Raw genomic sequence first — 27,786 nt, 5'->3', positions numbered from 1 at the left:
CATCCAAAAAGGTATGTCCTGTAAGGCGCAGGATTTTACATCTGCATGCAGATGCGGTCGCCCCTTCTCAGAAAAAATAGATTGGAATTGGAGAAGGTTCAGAAAAGCGCAACAAAAATGATTAGGGGTATAGAATGGCTTCCGTATGAGGAGAGATTAATAAAACTTGGGACTTTTCAGCTTGGAAAAGAGCCGACTAAGAGGGATATGACAAAGGTCTATAAAATCATAAATGGTATAGAGAAAGTAAATAAGGAAGTGTTATTTACTCCTTCTCATAATACAAGAACAAGGGGCCACCAAATGAAATTAATAGGTAGCAGGTTTAAAACAAATACAAGAAAGTATATTTTCATGCAATGCACTGTCAACCTCTGGAACTCCTTGCCAGAGGGTGTTGTGAAGGCCAGTACTATAACAGGGTTCAAAAGGGAGCTAGATAGATTCATGGAGGATAGGTCCATCAATGGCTATTAGCCAGGCTGGGCAGGGATGGTGACCCTAGCTTCTGTTTGCCAGAAGCTGGGATTGGGTGACAGGCCATGGATCACTTGATGATAACCTGCCTGTTCATTCCTTCTGGGGCATCTGCCATTGGCCACTGTCAGAGGACAGGACACTGGGCTTGACAGACGTTTGGTCTGACCCAGTATGGCCATTCTTATGTACAGGGAATATTTGGCTGTATTTAACAAACTCATCCAGACACAGGATCATGGGTAAGAGAAGCAGAATGAAAGGCCTCGCGATTTGTCCCACTTCGGCACCAACTCCACTGAGAGAGAGTCCAGAGAGGGTTAATTCCTGTTACAACTTTTTTTAAATTAATAGCTCCTGCAGCAGGAGGTAAGTGGCATGAATGGGACCAGCGGATAATTAGAAGGAAGAGACCCTGTGTTTATATGTAGACAGGGCTTGTCTTACAAATGCAATTACAAGCCATACTGGGACTAAATCCCAGCTGTAATCTTCGCCTAGCACCGGCTCTCCTATCCCCACAAGTGACTGCTATTTGAGTGTCCCTGGCAGACTGATCCTGGCACTGTGAGGAGTCTGTGCTAAAACAAACCACTCTGTTATTTATGGCAACCAGCTCTATCTTTGGGCTCCTGCCGTTTGCTGCAGGCAGACTTGGAGTTGCCCCATGATAATGTAGTGATCAGCAAGCCGGGCTGTCCCATACCGTGGACATCAAATCCCATCTGCCAACAGCATTCCCCAAAGGTTTCACATAGGATAGGACTCTGGGGAAGTGCTGAGATGCCAGATGGAGCATTCTCCCCATCCAGTTATGTATACAGCCCTCCTCTCTCTAATACCCTACGGCCTAGAGGGACTCTTCCTTCTTCACTGGTTGGGGTCTTCCATGTCACCTGCAAATGCAGTCTGAAAGCTGGGGTTTGACTGCGAGGCTGCTGGGTAGAGAACTTGAGCCAGGACAGAGCTCCCTCTCCCAGCAGGCAGCCCTCGCTAGAGAAGCCATGCCAACATCTCTCAGCCTGGAAGGTTAACCTGTCTGCTTCTGTGCCCTGCTGGAGCAGAGAGGTCCCAGGGGGTTAGTGTGAAGGGTAAGGACTTACCGTTCCAGTCCTGGAGCGAGGCTCAGGCAGACAGGTATTTCCAAGTGCTGACGAAGGCGGTGGGGATGAGGGAGTAGGGCACCGTAGAGACACTGCTCCAGGTGTCGGAGGAGGGGTCGTAGCAGTCCAGAGTTTTGCAGCGCTGGGCCCCACAATAGCCCCCTACCACATAGAGCCTGTTTCCAGATGTGACAGCGCGACAGCTGATGCGTTTAGCAGTCACGTCACCGAATTTGGACCACTGGTAGGTGTCGCTGTGGAAGCGGTACGCGGAGCTGGCCGAGAACTCTGTGTCTCCCCCGATCACGATCACGTGGTTGCCCACTACAGCGGCAGCCGTGTAGCGCCAGGGCTGGGGACAGCTGGCAGGCACCGTCCAGCGGTTCTGGCCAGGGTCGAAGCACTGCACTTTGGGCAGCTTCTCCTGGTTCACGCTGGTGCCACCAAAGACAAACAGCTTCCTTTTGGCCCCCACCACAGCAGCGTTGCTCACGCCCTCCCGGAGAGGGGCTACCAGGGACCACTTGTCCGACTGGGGGTCATAGTGTTCGACCTGCTTGAGAGAGACGGAGGGCGAAGCTGGGAAGGAGCTGCTCACTGCTGTGTGGCCTCCGACCACATAGAGACAGTGGTCCAGCTCAGCAGAGCCATGGCCAAACCGGGCCACCAGCATGGGCGTGGCTTTTGCCCACTCATCGTGGAGAGTGTCATAAACCCAGACGTCTTTGGAGGCGCTGTTCTCGGAACCCTTACCGCCAGTGACGTAGACTTTGCAGCCGAGGGCACAAGCGCTGCACTCCTTGCGCGGGCTTGGGATGTCGGTGCGGGGGATTATCTCACTGGTTTGACGGTCAACCACGTAGATTTTGTCACACACGAATGTCTGGCCCCCGAGCAGCAGCAGGGCCTGGCTGACCTTCCGAGGCTGGGCACAGAAACCCGTCACCAGCCCATCATTCTGAAGGATCTTCATCTTGCAGCGCACGGCGTCGGCCACGATCTCCCCTCCCAGCTTGTGGCTGGTCACCAGTTCCTCGGCGGCCACCTGGTTCCGCAGGTAAGATTCTGGCAGGAGGGCCAGACGGACTGAGCGCAACAGCTCTGGCAAGTCCCCGTGCCGCTGCGGCAAGTCATACCGGATCCAGCCGATGACAGCCTCATACACCAGGCTCTCGTCCTCCACCTCCAGCTCCTCACTCTCCACCAGCTCCAGCAGCTTGTCTTTGGGCAGCTGCAGGAAGTCGTCGGTCTGGTAGAGAGACGTGAAGTTGGCCAGCGCCATCCTCCAGGACAGCTCCAAGAGCCTCTCACAGCAGTGGGCGTATGACAGCAGCAGCATGTTCAGGCAGTTGGCTGGGTGCAGGTTTTTCTCCAGAAAGTCGGCCGAGGCTTCGCGGATGTCCTGGAACTGCAGCATGTCCCCAGCCTCCAGCAGGGACTCCGCGTTCTCCTCATTGATCAGCACCCGAGCCGAGTAGATGTAGTCCAGCAGCAGCTCCAGGACCTCTGGGTGCAGGGAATTGTGGAAGTTGACTTCCGTATCTTTGCTTTCCTTCAGCCCGCCGTTGAACATGGCATCGAAGTACCGACTGCAGGAGGCCAGCACAGCCCGGTGGCAGTGGAAGGCTTGGTTCCCCGCCCGCAGCACCACGTCGGTGAAGAGATGCCGCTTACGCAGCAGGTTGAGCTGGGTCAGGAGGCTGTCGGCATGGCCAGGCTTGTGGAAGAGCTGGATGTTCATGGAGCCGGAGCTGGAGCGGGACTTCCGGTTCTCGTGATTGCTGACGGACATGGTCGCAAAGCTAGTCTGAAAGGAAAACAGCCGTGACCCTGGGCTCCAGTAAGAAAATCCCCACCTGTTTCTCTCCTGCCTCCCCCAGGCGGCTCTCCAGCGGGCTCACACTCCTGCAACTAAGTGCCACTCCACCCACGTCAGCCCCTGGAGAACACAGGAGAGAGCAGCTCTGGCAGCATGGGCCCTGGAGCGAAACCGCTAGGCTGTGCTGAGAAGCTGGGTAGCCCAAGTCCCAAGATGAGAAGAAAGTGAATCAAAGGGAGGGAGTGACAGGAAAACTGTCATCGCAGCCACTGTGCAAGCTGGCCAAGGGCCCAAGGGCTGAGTTTAGTGTGAACTCGACAAGGGGCTGCGGGGCCCGAAGGTCGTGTTGGTAAAGTTCCAGCTACGCACTGTGCAACTCGAGAAAAGGCCCTGAGAGGAAAACTACACAACCTCAGGCAGCCCCGTCTCGCTCCCCACCCACCGCGGGCAGCAGGCTGTCCCGTTCCAGTCTCCTCCTCCCCCCCAAAACTAGAACAGACCCCCCCCTAACTCCGGGCCTCCCAGGAGACGGGCGTGGGGGGCGAAGGGTGGGCGGCCAGCGGCTGCCCTACTGCAGTGGCCCGGGGCGTGGAACAGGCCCCGGGGGCCGGCGCGAGGCACGAAGCGAAGCCGCCTCTCCCCGGTGAGTCACAGCCCCGGGGCGCCCCTGCCTCCGAGCGGCACCGCGCCCATGCCCCTTCCCGGGCAGAGCCGCGCCCTGCCCGCCGGGGAGCAGCCCCCGAGAGACCGGGGGGGCCCGGCGCTGCTAAGGGGGGGGCCCGGCTGGGAGGGGGGGGGCCCGGCCCCGGTAAGTGGGGGGGCCCGGCCCCGGTAAGTGGGGGGGCCCGGCCCCGGTAAGTGGGGGGGCCGGCTGGGAGGGGGTTCGGCGCTACTAAGGGGGGGGGCCCGGCTGGGGGGGATCGGCGCTGCCAAGGGGGGGGCCTGGCTGGGGGGGGGAATCGGCGCTGCCAAAGGGGGGGCCCGGCTGGGAGGGGGGGGCCCGGCCCCGGTAAGTGGGGGGGCCGGCTGGGAGGGGGTTCGGCGCTGCTAAGGGGGGGGCCCGGCTGGGGGGGGGATCGGCGCTGCCAAAGGGGGGGCCCGGCGCTGCCAAAGGGGGGGCTCGGCCCCGGTAAGTGGGGGGGCCGGCGGGGGGGGGGATCGGCGCTGCTAAGGGGGGGGCCCGGCTGGGGGGGGATCGGCGCTGCCAAAGGGGGGGCCCGGCGCTGCCAAAGGGGGGGGCCCGGCTGGGGGGGGGGGCTCGGCCCCGGTAAGTGGGGGGGCCGGCTGGGGGGGGGATCGGCGCTGCTAGGGGGGGCGGCCCGGCTGGGGGGGGGCAGGCCGGCTGGGGCAGTCAAAGCAACCGGACGCTTCCGTACGCCGCGTTCCGCGCGGGGCCGCACGGAGCCCGGGCTGCAGGACGCGGCGCGGCGGGGGCAGAGGCCGGGCGGGGGGCGGCGCGGGGGCGGGCGCCGGGCCCGGTTCTGCCCTCTGAGCGGGCGCCGCGTGCAGGCCCGAGCCCCGCGGGGGACCCCAGGCCGGGCCCCCCAGGCCGGGCCCCCCGCGCCGGGCGCAGCGGCCGGCCCCCCCGCGCCGGGCGCAGCGGCCGGCCCAGCCGTGGGGGCAGCGGACGGAGCCAGGTCCCGGACGGACCCGCGCAGGGCCCCGCTCCCCCGCACTCACCGGCGGCCCGGGACGCGCCGCTCCGCCCCTCACCCGCGCTCCGCGACTCTGGGCCGCCGCCGCCCGCCCCGCGTCCTTCCCGAGCCGCCCGCCCCGCCCCCTCATTGAGATGCAGCGCCCTGAGCCAATCGGCGCCCGACACCCTGCGCGGCCTCGCCGCGGCGCATGCGCGCTCCCACGGCCGGCGCGGGGGGGCTGCGCGTAGGGCCCGGCCCAGCAGAGAACTCGGGCGTCCGGCTCCAGCCCGGCGCCCCCGGCCTGGGCGCGGCCCCCGGCTGCCTGGCGCCTGTGGGGCAGGGCTGCCGTGGGGCGGAGCGCCCGGCCCGGGCCCCCCCGCGGGCCTGTCTGGGGCGCCCGGCACCTGCCCCTCCCATGGGGGCCCCGCCTTGCTCCCCGAGCGGGCCCGGCCCGGCCCGGCCCGTCCCCCCGCGGCACCATGTAGCCCGGAGGCTGGAGCCCTGCCAAGCCGCGCACGGCCGCTCCAGTTCAGCCTCAGCGACCCTGCACCCCGGAGCCCGGCCCCCGCCAGAGGCCTTGGCGCTGGGGACCAGGGAGGGGGCTGCCGGGGGGGGGTTGAGCGCTGGGGGCCGGGGAGGGGGGGGGTTGAGCGCTGGGGACCAGGGAGGGGGGTGCCGGGGAGGGGGAGGGGTTGAGCGCTGGGGACCGGGGAGGGGGGTGCCGGGGAGGGGGGGTGGTTGAGCGCTGGGGACCGGGGGGGGGTGCCGGGGATTAAGCGCTGGGTGCCGGGGAGGGGGGTGCCGGGGAGGGGGGTTGAGCGCTGGGGACCGGGGACGGGGGTGCCGGGGGGGGAGGGGGTTGAGCGCTGGGGGCCGGGGAGGGGGGTGCCGGGGAGGGGGAGGGGGGTTGAGCGCTGGGGACCGGCGAGGGGGGGGGTTGAGCGCTGGGTGCCGGGGAGGGGGGTGCCGGGGAGGGGGGGGGGTTGAGCGCTGGGGACCGGGGAGGGGGGTGCCGGCGAGGGGGAGGGGTTGAGCGCTGGGGACCGGGGAGGGGGGTGCCGGGGAGGGGGGGGGTTGAGCGCTGGGGACCGGGGGGGGGTGCCGGGGATTAAGCGCTGGGTGCCGGGGAGGGGGGGGTTGAGCGCTGGGTGCCGGGGAGGGGGGTGCCGGGGAGGGGGAGGGGGGTTGAGCGCTGGAGTCCGGGGAGGGGGGGTGCCGGGGGGGGGGGAGTTGAGCGCTGGAGAAGGAGCCCAAGCTGCAGCGTCTACACGCCTGTCCATTCCTGCCGTAGCCTGAGCCACGTCCACAGACCCAGGCGCTGGGGCGCGCTGCTGCCGGGCTCCCCCCTTCGCCTTGTCCATGTGCCCGAAGAGCGGAGTCTGCCAGCAGGCCTGACGTGGGCGCTTTGCTGCTACCGGAGCGTACCTGTTATGGGCCGAGTCGGGACAGGCAGCCTTGGTGCGAAACTGCACCACGCCCAGCCCGTTTGGAAGTGCAACGCTGCCTTATGTCCGAAGGAACAAACACATAACCGGCTCCGCGCCTGGAAAGAGTGGGCGGGGGCCTCATTACACTCACCTCCCCTTTGGGAAGTACCTTGAGGTCCACCGTTGGAAAGCACTGCGTCTCCACAGTACTAACAGAGAAGGGGAAGGGCATTTGCCACATCAGGGCTCACCAACCCTGGCCTTGAAGACCGTATCTGAAAGCTGCATGGCCTCTGAACCTCTCCACTTGCAGTTTCAGAGCAGGATGTTGTTATGTTTCCTATGTGTGGAGTGTTATTGATAGAGCTGGCCCTCAGTGAGCAGAGACATTCACTGGGTCTCACTGATAAAGGGCCATAAACACAGTAGCCATGGGTCTGAGCCATCACTCTCAGTCACACAATATAAAGCTCAGAGTGGCTGATTGGAGCCCTTCCAGCTCATAGCTTGCTGACAGCAGGGCCGTGGCTAACGAATCAGTTAGAACTCCCATTGCAGAGCAAACATGCTTTCCTGTAATGTGGTAGAACAGGGACTGAATGGGAACAAAGGCCCAGCGGCTGCTGCAGAAGGGGAAAATGTATTACTCTTTCTCAGACTCGTTCTATGGTGGAGAGAGACGTTCACCAGTCAGTGACTCTGCCTTCAAATCACTTGTGGGGACGTTTGGTGTGCAAATAAGAGCAGTTGAGCTGGAGCAAGTGCAGGGCTGGACAATCTCTGCAACAAGCAACAGCTGCCTAACCAGTAAGTGATAAAGGAAGCATTACTTTATGGTAAATTGTAACCATTCTAGAAAGGGGTCATAGCTGGGGCCAGAACTAATTCAGAAAGTAGCCTTTACCATTTCAGAACTGGTCCATGATATTAGGACTCCAGTTACAGACACCTAAACTGGTTTAAACCATGCTTAATCTGCATTAAGATAATGCACCTCTTTCCCCTTGGCTCAGTGCTATAGTATCTGTGCTGTTGCCCACTGCTGGACACAAGAAGCATGTGTACAAGAAAGCAGCAGTAAAACATTCTCATGTGGTGAGAAGTGGCCAATCTGATAGTAGCAGTAAAGCGCTGATGTGTTTAAGCATGGTTACTGCAGCCAAGTACAGGGGATGCCACTTGCCCTCCCACTTCAAGGGAACAACACTGGCCCAGAAGCAGGGTTACTCAGGTCATCCATCCAGTTGGAGTGCACTGGAAGGTCTGATGCAGATAGGGAAGAAAAGACAAGGTTCTTGTGCTTCTCTTGCTGATGCTCGGCAATTTGGTGTCTTGACCAGATGCTTTGTTTCCTGTCAGTGACAGCAAGTGCTGAGCCAAGTCCAGCAACATGCTTCCTCCGTGCCAATCCCCACATGGCAGCAGGATGAGCCAGGCAAGCAATCATGCAGAAAATAAGGTGAACTCAGAGGCGAACTTCCCAGAAGGCTGGTATGTGATAGAGTTTAAGTCCAGAAAGAACCATTAGACAGCTCACCTAATCTGCTCTCCTGGATATTATAGCCCATTAATTTCACCTAGTTACCCTGTACTGAGCTGTAACTTGTTTGGCTAAATCATAACTTTCAGAAAGGCAGCCAGTGTTGATTTGAAGAGAACTAGAGCTGGAAAACCCACCTCTGCCCTTGGTAGCTTGTTCCAATGGTTAATCATGCTCACTGTTAAAAATTTGTTCCTTATTCCAATTTGTCTGGCCTCAGCTTCTAACCATTGGTTCTTGTTCTGACTTGCTCCACTAGAGACACTTTAGTGTCTGGTATTTTCTCCCAGTGAAATACTTAGACACTGTAATCAAGTCACCTCTCAATCCTCATTTTGATAAGCTAAACAAATTAAATTCTTTAAGTCTTTCTCTATAATTTTCTTGAGCATTTTCTCCAGAAAGCAGTCCATTCTGCGAGTATGACCTGCCTTCCTTTTTTGGAGATGCAGAACTTTGCATTGGGCTATATTAAAATGCATTTTGTGTGGCTAAGCCAAATTTACCAAGCGATCCAGCCAGATCACTCCATGTGACTGCCCTGTTCTCATCATTATTAATCAGTCTGCCAATCTTTGGGTCATCTGCAAATTTTGTCAGCAGTGATTTATCTTCATCTGGAAGTAAATATAACAACTGTTGAATAGCTTTGGGCTTAGCGCCAATCCCTGCTGTTTCCCACTAAAAACACCTCCAGTTGATGATGATTCCTCACTGACAACTACTCTGAGATCTGTCAGCCAGTTCTTAATACATTTAATGTGTGCTTTATTGATACTGTATGTTAATGTTCTACGTGGGAGATTAAGCACCTCTCGGAACAAGCAGGTGAGCAGCACAGCCCAAGCAATATATCTCCAAGACATCAGCATGGAGGCCATGAAAAAATCCCCTGTGATGGAAGGTTAGGTAAGGAACAGTCTGTGCCTGTCCTTGGGCAGGTTTAGCTAACACAGTACAGCTTCAGCCATAATATATTCTGCAGTTTCAGAGCAGCTTGGAACCAGCAAATGCCAGATAAGAAGAGTTTCTCTCTAGCTCTGAACAGTAATGATCAAATCCTCAGACTATGCTCTGTAGTGTTCACTTCCTTTATTACTGGCACTGCCAGAGAAATAATTGTAAATATGACCTTTGGTGCAAACTCTGATCTTAGCATTCAGTCAATTGATCCATTACAAGGATATGAAATATGTATTTAATTATTTTCTTAAGAAAGTTTGTTGATTGGGGTGGAGCCTGACAGAAGAGCACCCACTGGAGAACTCCGTAGCGTGGCTGATGTTCCAGGTGACAGCATCTGAAGGTACACTGGACTTGACCAGTACAGGCAAAAGGTTTTCATTGCTAACATAAAGGGCTACCTAAGATACTGATAACTAGCTCTTCACCATATCACATGTGGCCTGAACAATAGAGACTGCCATGAAAACAGACCCTTTAAACATCTGCTTCTGTTTTGTAGTGAGCAGCTCTGACCTGGGGGCCTAGGGCCAGGATATTTGACAGGAGAAACAACATCTCCATAGACCGAAGACAAGCAAAACCCACTTCAGATCAGATGTCCCTGGCTGTGGCTGCACTGGCCAAGGCAATTTGGAAACTGACAGGTACTTGGCATGTTCTTTTACAGCTCCTGGCATCTCTCAGGAATGCTTAAATAAGATCAGAGCAAGAGGATGAGTTTGTGGAGTACTCTCCTCTGAGTTTCACAAGTCATAATTGTGTCCATTTCCCCACCCCACAATGAGTTCCCAGACTTGTCTCATGTTCAAGACAACAAGGGAGGTGACATCCCCACCTTTTGGGGCTGTGGGGACAAAATGAAAGAAGTCACTTGCTGTCCCTGATTTAATTTCTCCCATCTTTTGGAAATCCTCAAAGTCAGTCTCTCTTAATGATGATCACCATTTCATTTGCCCTCCTATTACTGAGCATATCGATCAGAGCTGAGATCTCTCCCTATACAGAGGACACAGTTAAGATTCCTGCCCTGATGAGGAAGAGCTAAAAACACATTAACCCTAACTAATAACATTACAGAGACTTTCTGATCACATTCTAATTACATGCTGCACTGATCCGTAACTGGAAGCATTCATACTTTACCCACAAAAAACTTAGCCTCCTGAAGCTGACCCCATGGTTCACACAGTCCCAGAACCTGCCCCTACAGATGTTGGTAGACACCAATCAGGGAAGATATGGTCCCCATGAGACCCACTAGCCATGGAGGAAACTGTCCAGCCCAAAGAAATCCTGGAGGCAGCCAGTGGACAGCATTGGAGAGATCTGCCATACTGCTGAGGATGCTCAAGACTTCAGATTTCACTTGGGTGTCCATTTCCTTTTGACTCTGCTCCAAGGATTCACTGTGGGGAGAAAAAGGCAGAAATGTATCCATCCTCCAGTCTGCCACTAGGGACTCTGGCAGAGTCACATGGCTGAAATACGCATGATGTGTGCAGTGACTTTCAGAGAGGAAAAGTATCAGAACAAATGATTCAAGCATGGACAGGAGGATGTATTTACATCTGTAAATCTATCAGTGGCTATTCCTTGCACCATCTGCCCAATAGACTCAAAATTATTGCAACAAATCCTAGAAGTTCTCTGCTGAACAGCAGTTCAAATGGCCTGTTCTTTTCTCTGAAAATTCGACATCTGCTTGGAGTAGTATTCTCCTGCCTGTACCACTGAATCACAATGATATCCATTACCTCTCCCCCGCCTCACCTCTGGAAGGTGAACATCCTCTCTTTCATCGCAAAGACACCTGCTTTTGGTCCTATATCTTACTAACCTCAAAGGCATAGCATTACTTAACAGAGCATCAGATATGTCACAAGGGGATTAATTCCAGCTCATTTGGTATCTACAGCAATAGCTGTGCCCCTTCTCCTGATCCACATTTACATTTGGGAAGCCAGTGAGACCAGATAATAGAAGAAGGATTTAGGAAACACTAATGTGTATTGTGCAAAATTATAAAGTAGACACAGAGGCTGAGAAGCATCTTGTCAGGAAATGTTAACTGATCAATTATCAGTAACCAAGTTTCTGTGTATAGGCGTCGTCATTTGAGATTGATAAGTAATAATTAGTGTCACCTTGGGTGAGCTACATCAGGTAATAAGGAGTATGTGTTAAAATGACTATATTACATAGGACAGATATCATACCCAGTGCAATTTCTCAGCTTCCTTCTTAGCTGAAACAGAATTCTGAGAGACCTGAAAACAAGAGAGAGATGACAATAAGAGTCCAAGCTGTCTGTGACCAAGAGAGACTCCATCATCCGCTGAATGCTAAGGGTCCAGCTTAATAAGAACCACCAAATGTCAGCACTAGTCTTTGCCATGGGTAGAAGCATCCTTGTTATAACAAGTTTTATTGCCTACAGGCATGGAAAAGCACTGTTCTACAACCATGATAAGCTACAGGGGTTTAGCCTTGGGCTAGATCAAAAGCAACATGGAGCTCTCCCTCTCAAGAGCTCAATTTCTTTCTTGCCAGTCTGATCAAAACTAAATTCTAAGCTTGGTACAAATTTTTCTAGATTTACCTGAACTTTGGGCTTCTAAATAATGTAAGGAATATGGAATAAAAAGGCCAGGGACAATTAACTGTCCTTAGTGGAGATTTTTTTAAAATACCATCTATCATGCAGCAAAAACAATTGCTGGCGCCCTATCGGGGAGAGAAGGTTCTGATGTCCTTCATAGCTGTAACATTGCTTGCAGCTAATTTTCCAGAGGAAGTTTGTCTGAATCTGCCACCAAAGCTTCTACATGGAGCAAGCAGCTGGAGTAACATTCAAGCTACTCAATCTAGCTGAAGTAAAAAATGCCCTTTTAAAATCGTATGGATTAATGTAGCTCCCATCTTAGATCAGGGTTTACTGCTGGGTAAGTAATAGGGCTTCAGCCCCTAACTATAACTCAGAGAATTCTTCCTTCTCCATGTGGGAAGGAGAATAATGTGGAAAGTTTGATTTTACTAATGCATAAGAACATAATTACAGCCATACTATGTCAGATCAATGGGCCGTCTTGCCCAGTATTCTGTCCTTTGCCAGTGGCTTGGTGCTGGACACTCCAGGAGTGAATGGAAAAAGGCAATTTATCAAGTGATCCATCCCTGTCAGCCACGCCCATCTTCTAGCAGTCAGAGGTTTAGGGACACTCAGAGCATGGGGTTGTATCCCTGACCATCTTGGCTAATAGCCACTAATGGACCATACTCCATGATTTTATCTAATTATTTTTTGAACCTAGTTATACTTTTGGCCTTCACAGCATCCCCTGGCAACACATTCCACAGGTTGACTGTGCACTGCATAGGCTCGCCAGCCCTCCAGGATTGTCCTGGAGTCTTCAGGAATTAAAGATTAATCTTTAATTAAAAATTGTCATGTGATGAAACTTCCAGGAATATGTCCAACCAAAATTGGCAACCCTAGCATTGCAGGAAGAAGTACTTCAGGCTGTTTGTTTTAAACCAGCAGCTTATTAATTTCACTGAAGGTGACCCTGTTTTGTGTGTTATGTGAAGCAGTAAATAACGCTTCCTTATTCACTTTTTCTACACCATTCATGATTTTATAGACCTCTATCATATCCTCCCTTTGTTGTCTCTTTTCCAAGCTGAACAGTCTGTCTTTTTAATCTCTTCTCATATGGAAGCTGTTCCTTCATCATTTCTGTTGCCCATCTCTGAACTTTTTCTAATTCTAATATATATTTTTGGAGATGAGGTGGCCAGATCTATATACAGTATTCAAGGTGAAGCCATACTATGGATTTATTAAGTGGCATTATGATATTTTCTGTCTTATTATCTATCCCTTTCCTAATGGTTCCTAACATTCTGTTAGTCTTTTTGACTGCTGCCACACATTAAAGCAGATGTTTTCAGAGAATTATCCACAATGACTCCAAGAACACTTTCTTAAGTGGTAACAGCAGAAAGTTAACACTTAATGTGAAGACTAGAGGATTCACTTACTGCAGCAAGAAAAAAGGAAATGGGGCAAAACTATCTTGAGATAATTTTATAGTAGAGTCCAATTCAGTTTACAATTGAATCATATTTACCAGCTAAACATCTGGCTAACAGAAGGGAGGGGCTCTAACTTCAGGGTTCCCATGTTTTCCCACTTGGCTTTATTTGCTTGTGTTGGAAACTGAACTATTTTTCCCATTTGCTGTTTCACTAGATGGGATAAACAATGTAACGAGGAAACAGCTCACATAAAGGTGCCCTACAAACTGGGTGGGGCTGGAAGGATGTGTGTCCTTTAGGTGTCAGAAAAAAAGAAAACCATCTGAAAGGGTTTGTACTGTCAGAAGAAGACGACGAAGAAGAAGAGATGCATTTCTGGTTATGTTTTTACTTTGGAAACAGCAGATGTGCGAGCTCAGTCTTCCTCAAAATAGCATATACAAGAACTGAATCTCTAGTGTAAAATAGAAGGTGAAGAAAACTTAAAATCTTCCAGGCCTCCACTCATATGGCAGTCAAAAAAAAGTGCATCAGTCCCATCTCCTTCCCACCATACTTTTGCGGGCCCCTTTTTAAGGCAGAACTTTAGCTCAGACTGGGAAATTTTTATTTGCCTCTTCCCCTACATCAAGGAATACATTGAGAGGTGAGGAAGACATTTATTTTTTCATCCTAGTGGGTGGCTCAGGAGACTGTCTCTGGACTAGAAAAGTCTCATGATTAGTTAGCAAGATGGTAATAGTCACCACTAAAAATTTACCAATACCCTACAGGCTAGGAGGATTTCTAGCACTAAATTTTAGGATCACTCAGAATCCTCTTAGTTTCCAGAGTGTCTGTTACAAATAGCACAGCTTCCTTCTGAAGATGGATGCCAAGGCTTCTGATTCTGAGGAGTTAAAACTTCAGAAGAGTAACAACAAGGTTAGTAGATAATCCAAAACCACAGTGTTACCATTGCCCAGCCCCCAGGAACAGCCAGAGCCCCTCCTAAGATCTGTGGCCAGTAAGCCTTTCTGCTAGGCTCCAGAAGTGGAGATAGCGTTCCCCCTCATACCCTTTTAAGAGCTGCATCTAGTGAACATTACCGTACAATGCCCAGGACTAGGGAGAGCCCCCAGAAAGCTGTGCTTAATGTCCACCACTTGTGTGAGTTTGTGCGAATAACATCAGCATCGGCAGCCCATGCTACGTGCTCACAGGGGTAGTAGAGCTGATCAGCCAGGTTACTGAGGACAGAGAGCCAGCGGACAATGGCATCTTCTTCCTGTAGCACAGAGACAGGCAAGAACTTAATAGTGGCTGCTTTCTTAACACCACAGGTTAGTCTGTACACTGCACCTTGCAGCAGCATGGCTAATCCAGCTTCCTTGCAGCCCTAAGAACAAGCTTAGCTTCTTTCTGAGAACAGAGAATGAAAACAAGGCACATCACTAACATATCCTGTATTTTATATCCAGCATACGGCAATGAACTTGCAGTTTCTCATGAATATCCATCAAGCAGGGACTCTCAGCTGAGCCAGCAAGGGACATCTCTGCAGGAATCTCCACAAAAGCCAGCAAGGTTTTTGCTCTCACCCTATTTTGTTGTTTAAAAAAATACATTTCATGATGATGAAAAGTGAGGGAGCGAGAGCCCTGGAGGCTGCCATTCTGTTATTATTTATATTATGGAGCCCACAGTGCTAGGCACTGTACAGACAAAAGAAAAGTATGGACTTTGCCCCAAGGAACTTACAGTCTAAGAATATGAAAAAGAGACAATGGATAGAGACAGAAGTGGAGTAAAAGGAAATAATGAGACGCTATTGGTCAATATGATAGACTGTGGTCTCAGCACACCAGTGATCTAACTGCTGTCAAGTTTTTTGTAGGCATCGTGTCAGAGAAGAGTTTTAAGGGGAGATTTGAAGGTGGAGAATGAGGTAGCTTTAAGTTTACAGAGAGTTTCTTCCATGTGAGGGGCAACATGGGAGAAAACAGGAAGGTGTTTGTTTGAAAATGTAACAAGTGGGTGAGGAAGGCTGGCATTATAAGCCAACGGGAGGTAGAAGTCAACCTTTTGCTACTGAGAGATGATGGGTAGGGTAGAGATAGGCCTTGGAAGTGAAGGCTGGATTGGAACCAGAGACCTCCACAGCCCTTTAACAATCCCCTCAGGCAGCTAGGCCAGGGACCCACACTTCTGAAGTTGCTTGCACTTCTATAGCAGTTACAGGAGAAGCCTGTATTTGTCTTAAAATACAAAGAACGGTGAAGTTTATCAATACCATTTCTTGGAATGTGCTTAGTCCAAAATACATTTTAGTGAACAGAGTAGTTTGCAAGTTTGAGAAAGTGAGCCTAAGGACTAGCCTGTCTGTAACATTCACTTTGAAACTCCACTGTATCTTAGCACAGCCATGGAAAACTGTAAAGATTTCTTAGCAGGTGAGCTGCCAAGGGCAACAGGGCTCATGTCTTGCTGGGCGGTTGTACAGCACTTGGTGCACAGGGTCTGTTCCCAGTGGGGGACACCACAATTCAAATAAAGAATAGGAATGCTTCAGAGGAACATGTGGTAGCTGAGGCCTCTGAGCACCGGAGAGGTCATTAGACCTTAGCTAATGCTGCACAGCAGGCCCAAGCCTACACGGGGACCAGCTGTCTAGGTATCATCTGGCCTCCGGCCCCCGCAGGCGCCTCCTCCTCAGTCAGCAGCGCGGGGAGAGGGCAGCATTTTGCAGGATTGGGCCCTTGGATGTCGCGCTGCGCAGGGCCCTCGGTCTCCCACAGCACAGAGCGCCCGGCCTGTCCCTGATCCCAGGGGAGAAGGGGGGCAGGGACCCCCCTCGCCCATGCCTGGGGCAGAAAGGGGCTGGTTACCTTGGCACCCAGCCCGTACTGGCGGCTGTAGGCGAGCATGGCGAGATCATCGAAGAGGCGCAGCACCGTCCGGCAGTGGCTCAGCTGGGCTGACACAGCCAGGAGCCTCCTGCCCGTCTCCGACTCCGTGGGGCTTTTCCGGGCCAGGACCCCCCCGGCCAGCTGGCAGCCATAGCACAGGGTCCGGATCTGGGGGGGAAGGGGGGTTAGAGAGCGCAGCCCCGGTACGGCCAGTGTGTGGTGTGCCCACGTCTCCCCTCGGTAACCCGACCGCCCCCCCGTAAACCCTGCCGGCCCGGTGAGCGGGGCCCGGACCCCGCCACGCACCACTCGGTCGCGGCCGCGGTACGACTCCAGCGCCGAGACCAGGCTGCCGAGCGGGTCCGCAGCTGCCGCCATGGCAACACTTCCGGGTTACTAGCCGCCACGGGGCCGTACGTTAGCAGCGTGATGACGTTTGGGCGCCCCGCGGGCAACACTCTAGCGCTCCGGGCGCCCCGGGATGGCGCGGTGCCTGCTGGGGGATCGCTGTCGCTATGGCGACCGTGCCCCGTCCCTGTGTGCGATGGGGCGGGCTCTGTCTCTGGCTAGGCCGCAGCTCCCCTGCCAGGAGCGCCTGGGAGGCAGCTGGGAATGGCCGGGGCCTGGCCCGCGGGCGGGGCCTGGCCCGCGGGCTGTGGGTCCCCGGCCCCCGTGTGACACCCATGTCCCCTCAGCAGGCGGGTGGTGCGAGTTCCCCGGCGCCTCGCGGCACCAGCCCCTGTGGTGGATCCGCTCGAGCGCCCCGAGCTGTTACCAGCTTCCCGGTGCTGCTGGTGCCGCCGGCCTGTCTCAAGGGCGCTCGCTCCCCCCTTCGTCAGGCGGGGTCTTGTTCACAGCCGGGGGGCAGGCGGCGTGGGCCGCTGTGCTCGCTGCAGCCCCAGGGCAGAGCGAAGTCCTTCCCGGCCGGCCGCAGTGCCAGCTTTGCCAGCCTACATCCTGCGAAGGAGCGACCATCCTTCCTCGGTGTTACTGCCGAGACTGGCTGGCAGCGCCCTTGCATGGGCAGCGGCCCTGGTGGCTGAGGATTTGTCCTCCTGTTGACCTGGGCCTGAAAGTCTCCATATCCTTTTCCCAGTCTGTGAAGAACCGGGAGAGTGAGACATGAACTAGCAACTTCTTGAGAGCGTGTGAGAAACCGCTAGGTTGTGTACATGTGATGTGTGGTGCTTCTACTCTGAGCTGACCTCATATCCCCTTCTCCCCCATTACTCTTTCAGCCCCGGCCAGCCGAGGGAGCAGAGCGACCAAACTCTCGTTCACAAGTTGCACGTTCCGTTCCAAGAAAAGGAGTACTTGTGCATCCGATGAAGTGAGCTGTAGCTCACGAAAGCTTATGCTCTAATAAATTGGTTAGTCTCTAAGCAGACTAACACGGCTGTTACTCTGAAACGTTCCGTTCCGTGTCTGTTCTGCGTGTGCCTCCTGCTCCCAGCTTTGCTGAGTCCGGCCTCAGGTTTGCGAATGAGGGTATGGTAGCTTTGCTCCCTGGGCTGGGATAGAGGGTTGTTGACTGGCTGATTTACCTGTGATGTCACAATCCCACGATGTCGCCACCCAGCCACGAGCTGTTGTGGGGCAGCAGACGGGGTTTGATGGGGACGGTAGTGATCTTGCCCATGCTGGGCTTAGGCACTGCTGCTTCTCTGAAATCTTGTGTCACTAGCACCTGTAACTTACCCTCTCATGTGCATGCTCTCCTTCCCTTTAGCTCTCTTGCTGCCCAGTAATTTATCTGTTTCTTGTTCTCACTTTCTCCATATTTGTTACTCCAGACATCATCTTCCTCACCTCTCCATTGCTGAGATTCCATTATGACATGATGATTTTATGATAACATCACAGGACACTGAAAATTCTAAAGTTGATTGTTTAGCTTTGGGTGGAGGTGAGTTACAGTCGACTTGTCTCAGGGGCAATGAATGGATGAGGGGTACCCTTTGAGGGCTCAAAGGAAGAGAAACATTGATTAGCATTATTGTGTGAGGCCTCAGTTCTGTTGTCAGATGCTAGTTAGTGTGTGAACTCCTGCTGAGCCAGCTCCTTTTTTAGGATTTGCCCCATTGGCTGTTACTCACTGGGTTTAGGTTGTCTTCAGTTCTCCTTTTCTAAATCTAAATAATTCCTTTTCTTGTCTGGTGTCTTGTGTTTGATGCGTCTGGCCAATTTATGGCTATTTAGGTTATAAATTCTTGGGCCTGTTGTTTCATTGTAAGTGTGTACCAGCACAATGATGGCTGATTGGGGTGCAAGGAATAATAATAATACATTGATCAAAGTCAGTCACCTTAGATAATTTAATCGCTTAATGTTTATAGGAAAGACCATCTCTGATACACATGCAGCTGTTTATTAAACACACTTAAATGCTTTGCATTAATTTGGACCATTGAGGTGCAAAGCCAGCCCACTGCGGTGTGCTCTGGGCTAGTGTCCATAGACGCCTACTGGCATGGGGCTCTACCCAAACTCATGATTTATGTGCATGGCCATTTATATAAGAGAACCCATTCAGGCTTTCCTGTCAGATATGGGAAGTGCCTCTCCCAGCCAAGACCAGTTTAGCACCACTCCTTTGACCAGCTTGGCCATGGGAAGTGAGTCCCAGCTGAGACTAGGACAGTGTGGCTCTTACTCACTCAGCCAGAGGGGAAGCGACTCCCAGCCCAGCTTAGCTCAGCCTGGGTCCTATTGATTTGCTTTTGGGGCAGGCAGCTTTTGGTTCATGCTATAAAACTGCTATCTGAACTACTCGAGGCCCAGTTTGAGTCTCAGCTGGGGTAATAGGCACTGACTATACACATGGCACATCCAATCCTGTATGAGGGAGATTGGCTAATGTCCCTCTAGCATCTGACCCCATTTGGCCATGTTTTAAAATATTGCCCTTTTGGTTCCAAATCCAATAATTCTGTTAGAAATATCCTAGAGCCTGGCACGGGGTGATTAGCAAGTGGTCCAAAAGGCCAACTTCCTGCATGCTAAACTCCCATAAATCCCTGAGATTCTGTGGCCCAGATTCTTCCCAGTAGTAACCCTTCAATGTGTATGGATTGACAGCAGAGATGAATTTGTATCTGAGGCAGGACAAAGTCCCAGTTGCTTCTGGGCAGCCCTTATCATGGCGGCATCTAGGGCAGGGGTTCTCAGACTGGGGGTTAAAAAGTGTTTTTAATTTATAAGGGGAGTTGCACACAGAGGCTTGCTATGTGAAAAGGGTCTCTAGTACAAAAGTTTGAGAACCACTGATCTAGGGGGACAGCAGGACAGCTCCATGGGAGGATGTACCTGCAGTTCTGGGATTGTTGGGAGCTCATTTCATTGTAGTGAGTGCAAATGTGTGCAATTCACAGGTGGCTGCTTCTGGGCCTTAATTGGACATCTTGTAAGGAACAGTCAGAGAATAAAGATCCTTATCTCCTGTTCCTCCTTATCTCTTGGAGCCTCTTGCTTTAGGAAGGGACCAAAGCAGCAATGCACCTGAGTCTGATATTATGTCTCTTCCTTTACAGGGGAAAATGGCAGCCACTGGCCAGTCGTTAATCCCAGCCCCGCTCACAGGGATTCCCTTCCTAAAGGCCTCACATTTTCAGATAGGGTTTGACCACAGACCACAGGGAAACGTTGTTGAATCTCCTTTCCGCACTGATTTCCCTCCTTTATGGGGCAGTTACAAACCAGACCCAATTCTGCTTCCAAACTCCAAGGATGTTTTGAATCAGGATATGGATAAAGCCAAGGAAACCTGGTCAGAAACCCACCTGGCATTTCCAGTGAGATCCCTGGAACCAAAGCCCAAAGTCTGTCCACCAGAATCTCACCTCCGAATGCATGCAGATTCCCAGACCAAAATTTTCACCTCAGCTGCAAGGGAGAGCTACCCCTGGCCAGACGTGATTCTGCAGAGACCAGCCTCCACCAGAGCTGATTACAGTAAGGAGGAAGATCATTTTCCTTGTGGAGACAAAGATAAACTAAAGTTCCTGCCTTCTGTCTATCATTTTTCATACCCAGCATATGAGATACTCGAGCCCATTGCCAAAGCGCCATGTGTACATCTGGGTGAGTTGTTTTGGGCTCTCTCTGTCGGGCTGTGGCCTCACAATTCTCAGGGCAGGTGGCATTCACGGGCACTGGGGTTTTCATTGGCTTGGTTTAGGTTCCCATTACAGCCAGTTTAAGTCTGTGTTTGCTGTAGTGAGTGGAGTCCATCATCAAAGTGCTGACTTTTAGGATCTAGAAATATTTAAATATCACTGGTTTCCCTTTTATATTTTCATGTGTGAATTTGATGCTCATGATAGTGAGAGGCTTATAGCAGTGGCTGGCGGTACACATGATACAAGTTTTCACTATGCAGCTCTGCCAGTGGACCTTCCTCTTTACCTGCAGCACCCTCTGATATGCTAGTCTTGGCCCCTGCTCCATAGCTTGGCTGGTGTACGCAATCCTGCCTTGCAGCAGTCCCAATATCCCTGGTTTCTGTTACAGTCCGCACTTCTCTTTAGCATAGGCTGCCAGCTGTGCAAAACTGTGGCGGTTTTGTGTGGTGTGTGTGTCAGTAGACCCCATCTGTGCACCTTAGTGACCTAGTGCAGAATTTGGACCCAGACCTCCAGAGTTGAAAGGCTAGTGAATGCATTTACTTGCCATGCCAGCCAGGGACCTCATCACACTAGACAATTACAGGAGAGCCAAGATGCAATATTGTTAAAGAAGTCAGTTCCCACTCACAAAGCCTATGCTTAAGGGCTTTGCTGAACTGGGGCCTCAGTTCCAGAGTCGTAGGGCCAGAGGAATTTGCTCCTTCAGTGGTGGTCTGTTTGCTTTTCAGCCAGGAGAGAGTGATCTTTGATCTGTGGAAAAGGCCACTTTGTGCCCTTGCTATCAGATCCTGATTTCTTAGCTCTGGATATTTGCCCAACCTGAGAGCCATCATGGTCTCCTAAACCCAGTGACTGGGGGATGGGCAGCACAAAATCTGTTTGTTCTAGGCAGACAGCGCCCCAGGCTGAAGGGTTGTCAGGGATGAAGTAGCCAAGGCTGAATAGCCTTTTCCTTTAGTTTTAGTGGGTAGGTACTCCGGGTCAGTGTGAGACTGGGCAGAGAGCAGCTGCCTTGGAACCCTACTTCCCATGTCAGTTTCTGATACTTCCTAAGAACTGTAATTGAGAACTGCAAAGGAGTAACTCAGATCATTCCCTCCCTGTGTTGTTTGGCAGGAGGAATTCCCACAATTAAAGGTGATAGATGCTCCTACTTTGGCACGTCTTATCAAGCACAGTTTGAGGGTGGCTGGATCCCTCCTGTGAAGACCTGTGGAAAGGTAACATCATAGTCCTACAAATTCAGCCATGCTGCTTCCAATTCATATTATGATGGGACTAAGTCTTCTGAAACACTGCTGCCCACTCAGGCAGCCTGATGGGAGTGGAGCCTAGTGGTTAGCTATGGGGAGGGGAGCATAGGAATTGTCAGTCCTGTGGTCTTGTCTCTGAACACCTGCTTCAGAAGAAGGTGCAGGTTACTCTGTAATGACCTATCTATAAGGGAAGCTGTTTTCTAACATCATCAGCTGGTGGTTGGCTTGTGCCCTGAAGCAGGAGGATCTGTAGCTCGTGTACATGTTTTATCCAATTTGTAATGCTGGCTGTTCTCATTGTCCATATAAATATCCAGTCCTTGCTTGGCCCCTTCCAAGCCCTTGGCCTCAGTATCTGTGGCAGTGAATATCATGAATCTTGACTGGGTGTCACAACTGCCAGGTTCTAATCCCAGCTCTGACTTGCTGTGAGACTGTTGGCAAATGTGGGTGCATAGTTGGGTATCTAAATCCATATTCAGATGCCAAAGTAAGTGGCCTTATTCTCTGAGGTCCTTGGCACCAGTGGTCCCCATTCCCTTCAGTGGGAGATGTGGGTGCTCAGGCCAGACATCTATGGCTTTAGATGCTCAATTTTGAAAATTTTGGCCAATGTCTCCACTTTACAGGGGTGTTGTGAGGATTAATTAAGGTTTTAGACCCTTTGAGTCTATGTGCTAAGGTGCTATGAGTGCAAAGAATTATGACATCTCTGTGTTCATCTAGACTCTGCTAGTCAGAACTATCCCAATCTGTGCACCCCACCTAGAGATTCACACTTGGATTTCCAATAAAACACCTGTTGATCCATGGAGTGGCCTATCCAGCAGCATTGTTAGCTTTCCAGAATGAAGGACTAGTCTCTTGGAACTGGGAGCTCCAGAAGGCAATGAAGGGGTGATGTGTGCCCTTGATCCTCATGGCTTCTGCACCACAGAATGGAGTATGTGCTGGGGAAGCCTGGGTGTTTGTGGAGACAGTCAGCAAAGTCCTTATTTCCCCTGTAATTAGCTGGTTAGCAGACAGCATCACTCAGAGGTGGTTTCTCTGTAGAGCAAGTCTTCCATTGTGTTTGGAGACCCCAGGAGCAGTGTCAGCACCAGCGAGGAGAAACATGCCTACACTCTCCAGGACACGAGGAACCACAGGTAGCCAAGAAGTACATCTGATGGGCTGTTGCTGCCCCAGGCTCTGTGGTGCTCACTAAAGGCAAGTTGTCTTTGAGCACTTCTCTCATAGCTCACTACCTTATCTCAGCAACTCTTATGCCTTGCAGAGTCTATAACAAAGAATGTGCTGCCTTCCAAATACACAAGACAAACATCACGCCAGGGGATGGTTGCACCAGATTCTTTACTGTGACATTGGAGTCGTTCCCACAGCGGGAGCTAGGTATGGAGGGACAGTGACCTGACACAGCGAGAGATCACATACATAGTACTGTTTTGCCTTCCTATTGGCTGGAGAATGTACTCCTGGGGGAATTCTGTGTCACTAAGTGCGTGCATAATTCATGTGTTGCACATATTTTCAATGTTTTAATAAATGGAAGAGGCTAGGGGTCAGCCGGGTCTTCATGGGTCTCCCTAACAATCCCTTCCACTGCCTCCTCCCCCCCAGAAAAACCCTGTTCAATACTTTTCCCACCCATACCCAAAACCCCTCCAAGTTCACACCTAGGCTCCTTCCCAGCAATTACTTCCCTCACCCACAGCTCCTCCGTTATCCCTGACTCCACCAAGCCTTTGCACTGCTTCTGAGGGGTGCAGGAAATGTGGTTTTGTATTGTAGTTAAATGATTACTCAGAGTTCTGTATTAATATGCCTAGTATTTGTCAAAAAAACATTTCCTGAATCTGTTTTGTTGTCTGTATTGTTACAGACATACTTGCTGACAGGTATTTTGAAATAAATTACCAAAATAATTGAAACTGGTATGATTATATTGTGTTATTTTGACAAATAAAATATACAACATTTTAAAATATTGTGCGTAGAATTTTATTTTTTTGGTGCAGAATTCCCCCAGGGGTAAGAGTAGCATTTACAACTGACCTTTCCTGTCCCATGTTCCCTGCTCGCACTGTTTTCTACTTTCTGTAGATATTCCCACCGATTTCAAGGGGCAGACAGATGTGTGCTTTGAGCACCACACCTGTTAATTTCCTTGGCTTGACTCTTCCTCTAGTGCGTAGGCTGGGGAAGTTTGGTCTCCCTGTTACTAGCATGCTGTGAGATCTCACTGTTATTGCGCCTACTGGGCTAGTGCAAAACTTGGGTGACTTTGTTTTTGCCAAACCTAAGGCACTGCTTGGGGGATCAAATCTGGGGCCAGTTTCATCCAAAATTCCATTGTGCTCAGATAAATTTCTCCCCCATTGCTAAGTCTCAGAGACCATGCTGGGCCAGATAAATGTCTGATGTAAGTAGATGTAAATCAGTTGGCTTCAGCGGGGGTGACTCTTGCTTACACCAGTTCTGCATTTGCCCATAGTTAGTGAAGATATAGTCTCCATGTGGATATCTGTCCTGTTCCCACCCCAGTGTTATTCCCATCCTTGCTTTGTCCCAGAGGCAGCAGAACCTGTGTCCAGAAAACTCGGCTGCCAGCATTCTGCCTCAGCTCAGACATAACTGGGAGCCACAGCTACTCAACCCTGTATCCGACCCCTTAGTGTTTGTGTTACAGTAGCAACAAGAGGCCCTAACGAGGGCCACGTGTCCCATTGCTGCACACGCACATAGCAGGAGACAGTCTCTGTCCTGAAGAGCTCAGAGGGGCGGGAGAAAGAAAGGATTATTGTTCCCATTTTACCAACAGGGGACTGAGACTCAGAGAAACTAAGGCGTAGATTGTCAGGAGCTCAGCTCCTACTTAGGCACCAAAATCAGTGGCCAGATCTTCAAAAATGCTCAGCACCCAGCATCTCTGACTGGGAACGGTGAAGAGCCCCCACCTAAGCTCAGGACCCTTCATGACTTGCCCAACACAGGGAGCTGTAGCGGAACTGGGAAATGAACCTAAATCTCTTGCCCCTCTCCCCTCCCCCCCCCAGTGCCTTAACCACAAGACCAGCCTTTCTCCACGTGCTGTAGACGCAGCTGGAAGGGCTCTTCCAGCTGGCCATCCCACCTGGGAATGCTGCGGTAGCTACAACCTGTTCAGAATTGGGAACACTGACAGGATTCGCTTCTTGCCTTTACCAGCGCCCATGAAAGTTACGTGTCTAAGCAAACCGACTTCATCGATCCCCAAAGGCGACGAAAACCTTGAGAGGGGTCGGGAGCGTGCGACCACCACCACTAGCCGATTCTTCCACACCCAGGTCTGTGCCCTGCTTTCACCTTTCAGAAGCTGCTATCACAGAGCAGCGCTGTGTTCTAAAGATCACTGAGTGTGTCACAGGATCAGAGCTGCCTCCTGCTGCAGGCGGGGGTCTCTAAAGGACACTGTGTCCTTGCTCATTCGTAACATTCATGCACGGCCAGTCTCCTGTCCCAGTCTTTGACCACGTACCCTGGGAGGCCTGGCTCCTGGTCCGACTGCCACAGTGCACCCTTCGCCAGGGCTTGCAGAGAACCTCCAGACACAGGCTCGCAGCCTCAGAGAGGCTTGCAGCCTCTAAAGGCCATCTGGCAAGAATCTTGGGATCATTGGGGGCATCATTCCTAGGCAGAAGCAATGCAGGATGCCAGAGAAATACACAGCATCCTGCAGCTACCAATGGGGACCTGGGCCCTCTTTGTGTTGTCTGAGTGGGCTGCTCACACTTACGGCTGGAAGCTGAATGGAGCATTTGGCTACAGCACCTGCCCATTAACTTCTGCTCTTGTTTACTCCAGCTTGACCTGGGGGAACATCCACCTCAGCCAGATGTGCCACCGTGGAGACAACAAAGCAAAGTGCCCCTGGGTGACAAACATTTAAACGCCTGTTTCTTCAGCACGACGCAACACTCGGACTATCAGCCGCCACCCGAAAGCCAGAGGGAGACGTCCAGCAGCAAGAGCCACCATGAGAGCCACATGCCCTTTAATTATCCCAGTAAGGCAAAGTCCCTCCGATCCTAGCGCAGCTCCACAGCCGAGGCTCCCAACCCTGGGACACATCCCAGGAGCAGCTTCAGGCTGCTGTGCTGGGTGCTCTCGGCTGCTCCTTTGCGTGGGATCCTGGTGCTCTGCCCCTGCTAGTCACTCTGCCTGCAGCGGGGTGAGCTGGGTATTGAAGTGATGGGTGTGTTGGGATGGGAGGCTGCAGGCATTTGCTGCACTGGGATGGGGGTTGTGTTTGTCTACAAGAATGGGACAGTGACCCCCAAAAGCCAGGCAGGGAACTTGTGCTCAGCACAGCACCTGGCAGTGCTGGTCAGCACTCCCAGGGGCTGGCAGGTAGATGTTAATCTGGAAGGCTGGTCACCCTCCCAGAGGGGCAGTGTCAAAGTGCTCAGCGACCAGAAACATGCCACCTGTGTGAGCCTCAGGGTTGCACTGCCATCTTGTGGGTGGCTTGTAGCATATGCTGTTGGACACTGGAGCCAGACACTCGCTCTTCTCTTCCTCTTGCTGGAATTTCCTCAGCTGACTTCCAGAAGCAAAGGCCTTATCTCGCTGGGTTGGAAGAGGTAGTGGAGTGTTTGAATTATAAGCTTTGCTTGTGCAGCCCCAGGCAGGGATTTATATTGGGCTTTGTGTGGAAGAGGCTAAAAAGATCCCCTCTCATCTCTTGGTTCTTTGCTCTGGAATCTCATTTACTCCTTGGTGGTGGGGGAGCAGGGTATCTCTCCATTCCTTTTTGTTTGCATTATTACTGACTGAATGTATGCTGCAGCGAGCAGGAGTGTGACCACCACCCGAGCACCCCCTCGTGGTCCAGGGTGCTGCTGCAGTGCCCTGCTTTTGTTTCCCCCTCTTCAGGGCACCTTCAGTGGCAGTCCACACATTCCTGCTCAATCAGTGCCCTTCTCGGGGTCTGGGTTTTTATTAAATGAATAAAGTTTCCAAAAGCAAACACACAAAGAAACAACCATCCAGTCTTACACTGTGAGTTCCACAGGTTAGTTATGCATTGGGTGAGGAAAAATCCTCCTTTGATCATTCTTAAACTTGTTGCCCTTTGTGTCCACCTGTATGGGACAGGGTGAAAAGTGACCAATCTGCCTTCTCCGTGCCATTCATGATTCTGTATATTGCTGTCATGTCCTCTCATGCACCTCCTCTAAAATAAACAGTCAGTCTTCAACATTTTCCTTTACAGAGAATTTTTTCCAGAACTCTTATCATTCTCCTCCCCGTCTCTGAACTCCCTCTAATCCTCTTGTGCCCTCTGAGCTGGGGTGACCAGTCCTGCACGCAGCATTCCAGATGAGGTGGCACCATTTATGTACAGAATGGCATTACAGTGTTTTCCATATCGTTCTTCATCCCATTCCTTATGCACTGTGGCAGTTTTTCTGCCTGCAGCTGTGCCTGGGGCTGCCAATTGTGAGGCCTGTGTCTCTTCTCTCAGTCAGTGCAGACCCCAGACAGGTCTGTGATTGAGCCACACTGTCTGTTGCCTGCTCATTTCATGCCTTGACTTTGCTCTTTATTCCATTTGTGAGCAGGTAAAGGAACTGTCACGACCACGCAAGCTATGCTCGTCCCACACAGACAGCAGGCGCTCCGGCCCTCAGAAGAGTCACTGCAGCAGGTACGGCAATAACTGGTGTATGTGGCCAGGTTCAGGACAAAGGCCTAGTGAGACGGATAGCTGAGCAAGTCTTCATGCCACCCAGCAGCTGGGAGGGGAAAGGACACTGCAAGTGTACCTCGCAAGTAGGCCTCTCTGGAGGGAGCAGGGAAGGGTCGGGGGCTGCCCACCTCTGAACTTGGCCCAGTTAGTAGCCCAGTACACAATGTGTTGCCCCCCAGTGGGCCTGTTTAGATACCGAAGGCTGTCCAGCGAACAGACTGGCAGTGAAAGGGTGTGGGCATTATTGGGTGAGGCCAGAACCACCCCAGCTGCCATGGGGATCTGTCTCTTCCCTTCTCAGCAGGAAAGCCTCTGCTTTTCTCCTAGAGGGCACTCAGGGTCAGAGCAAGCGAGGGGGCAGGCAGCTCAGAGCTGCTGGCTTGCATAAACTTGAATCCTGCTCCCTACAGGCTAGTGCTCAGCAGCCAGGGAGCTGAGCAGTGGGTTGACTTCTAGGGGCTGTGAGGTTAACGACTGAATCCCCACCACCGCCACCAATGGCCTTTCCTGTCTCCCCAGATTAAATACTCTCACCTGGTCCCGCCATGGCAGGGCCAGCGCTTCTTCGGGACTGAGCATCAGGATGAGTTCACCCCCAAGTACAGCGGCCCTGTGACTATCTGCGGGGGGAACTTCCAAGTGAGCAGCATCCCCCTGGGCACCCTGAAGAAGTACAACCCCCAGCGGCGGATGGTCTTTGCAACATAACGTGCCCCCTTCCTGTGGTGGCTCTCAATGCCACCCGTTAGGGGCTGCCAGCAAATAAACACCGGTACCTGG

General features: G+C 52.2%; 3 protein-coding genes across 21 annotated transcripts in view; 1 reads left to right on the top strand and 2 right to left on the bottom strand.

Moving 5' to 3' along the window:
- LOC140903311 (ectoderm-neural cortex protein 1-like) overlaps positions 1-5,171 on the bottom strand; it is a 6,182-nt gene extending 1,011 nt beyond the window's left edge. For 2 of the 3 annotated variants that reach the window (XR_012156213.1, XR_012156214.1), the window contains exons 1-2: positions 5,080-5,163; positions 1,581-3,387 (exon numbers count right to left, since the gene is read on the bottom strand). Coding sequence is in view for 1 of the 3 variants with exons in the window: in XM_073324418.1 (XP_073180519.1) it covers positions 1,603-3,372 (1,770 nt within the window). In the remaining 2 variants the exon portion in view is untranslated. Of the gene's footprint in view, positions 1-1,580; positions 3,388-5,079 lie in introns of all 3 variants that reach the window. The other variant, XM_073324418.1, reaches the window with a different exon arrangement.
- Positions 3,680-27,786, top strand: SAXO5 (stabilizer of axonemal microtubules 5). Of its 16 annotated transcripts, none has more exons than XM_073324420.1 (14): positions 6,262-7,270; positions 7,823-7,922; positions 9,469-9,613; positions 14,468-14,573; positions 17,134-17,369; positions 17,689-17,801; positions 19,426-19,975; positions 21,136-21,239; positions 22,329-22,423; positions 22,552-22,667; positions 24,483-24,601; positions 25,119-25,320; positions 26,876-26,964; positions 27,526-27,786. In XM_073324420.1, the coding sequence occupies exons 7-14, from the start codon at positions 19,432-19,434 to the stop codon at positions 27,712-27,714; spliced, it is 1,458 nt and encodes a 485-aa protein (XP_073180521.1). In that variant the 5' UTR covers positions 6,262-7,270; positions 7,823-7,922; positions 9,469-9,613; positions 14,468-14,573; positions 17,134-17,369; positions 17,689-17,801; positions 19,426-19,431; the 3' UTR covers positions 27,715-27,786. The 16 variants fall into 16 exon arrangements, with proteins under 16 accessions (XP_073180532.1, XP_073180521.1, XP_073180529.1 ...); XM_073324428.1 differs by having other exon boundaries at positions 7,823-7,954; positions 17,134-17,225; XM_073324422.1 differs by having other exon boundaries at positions 7,823-7,954; positions 17,134-17,265.
- PEX11G (peroxisomal biogenesis factor 11 gamma) lies at positions 9,081-16,440 on the bottom strand. Of its 2 annotated transcripts, XM_073324437.1 has the most exons (5): positions 16,202-16,440; positions 15,875-16,063; positions 14,096-14,274; positions 11,186-11,236; positions 9,081-10,375 (listed from the first exon to the last, which is right to left on the bottom strand). In XM_073324437.1, the coding sequence occupies exons 1-5, from the start codon at positions 16,271-16,273 to the stop codon at positions 10,174-10,176; spliced, it is 693 nt and encodes a 230-aa protein (XP_073180538.1). In that variant the 5' UTR covers positions 16,274-16,440; the 3' UTR covers positions 9,081-10,173. The 2 variants fall into 2 exon arrangements, with proteins under 2 accessions (XP_073180538.1, XP_073180537.1); XM_073324436.1 differs by having other exon boundaries at positions 15,875-16,439.

The sequence above is a fragment of the Lepidochelys kempii genome, chromosome 25 (assembly GCF_965140265.1).
Source record: "Lepidochelys kempii isolate rLepKem1 chromosome 25, rLepKem1.hap2, whole genome shotgun sequence".
In the NCBI taxonomy this organism is placed as follows: domain Eukaryota; kingdom Metazoa; phylum Chordata; order Testudines; family Cheloniidae; genus Lepidochelys; species Lepidochelys kempii.
This window is presented reverse-complemented; position numbering and strand designations above follow the sequence as displayed.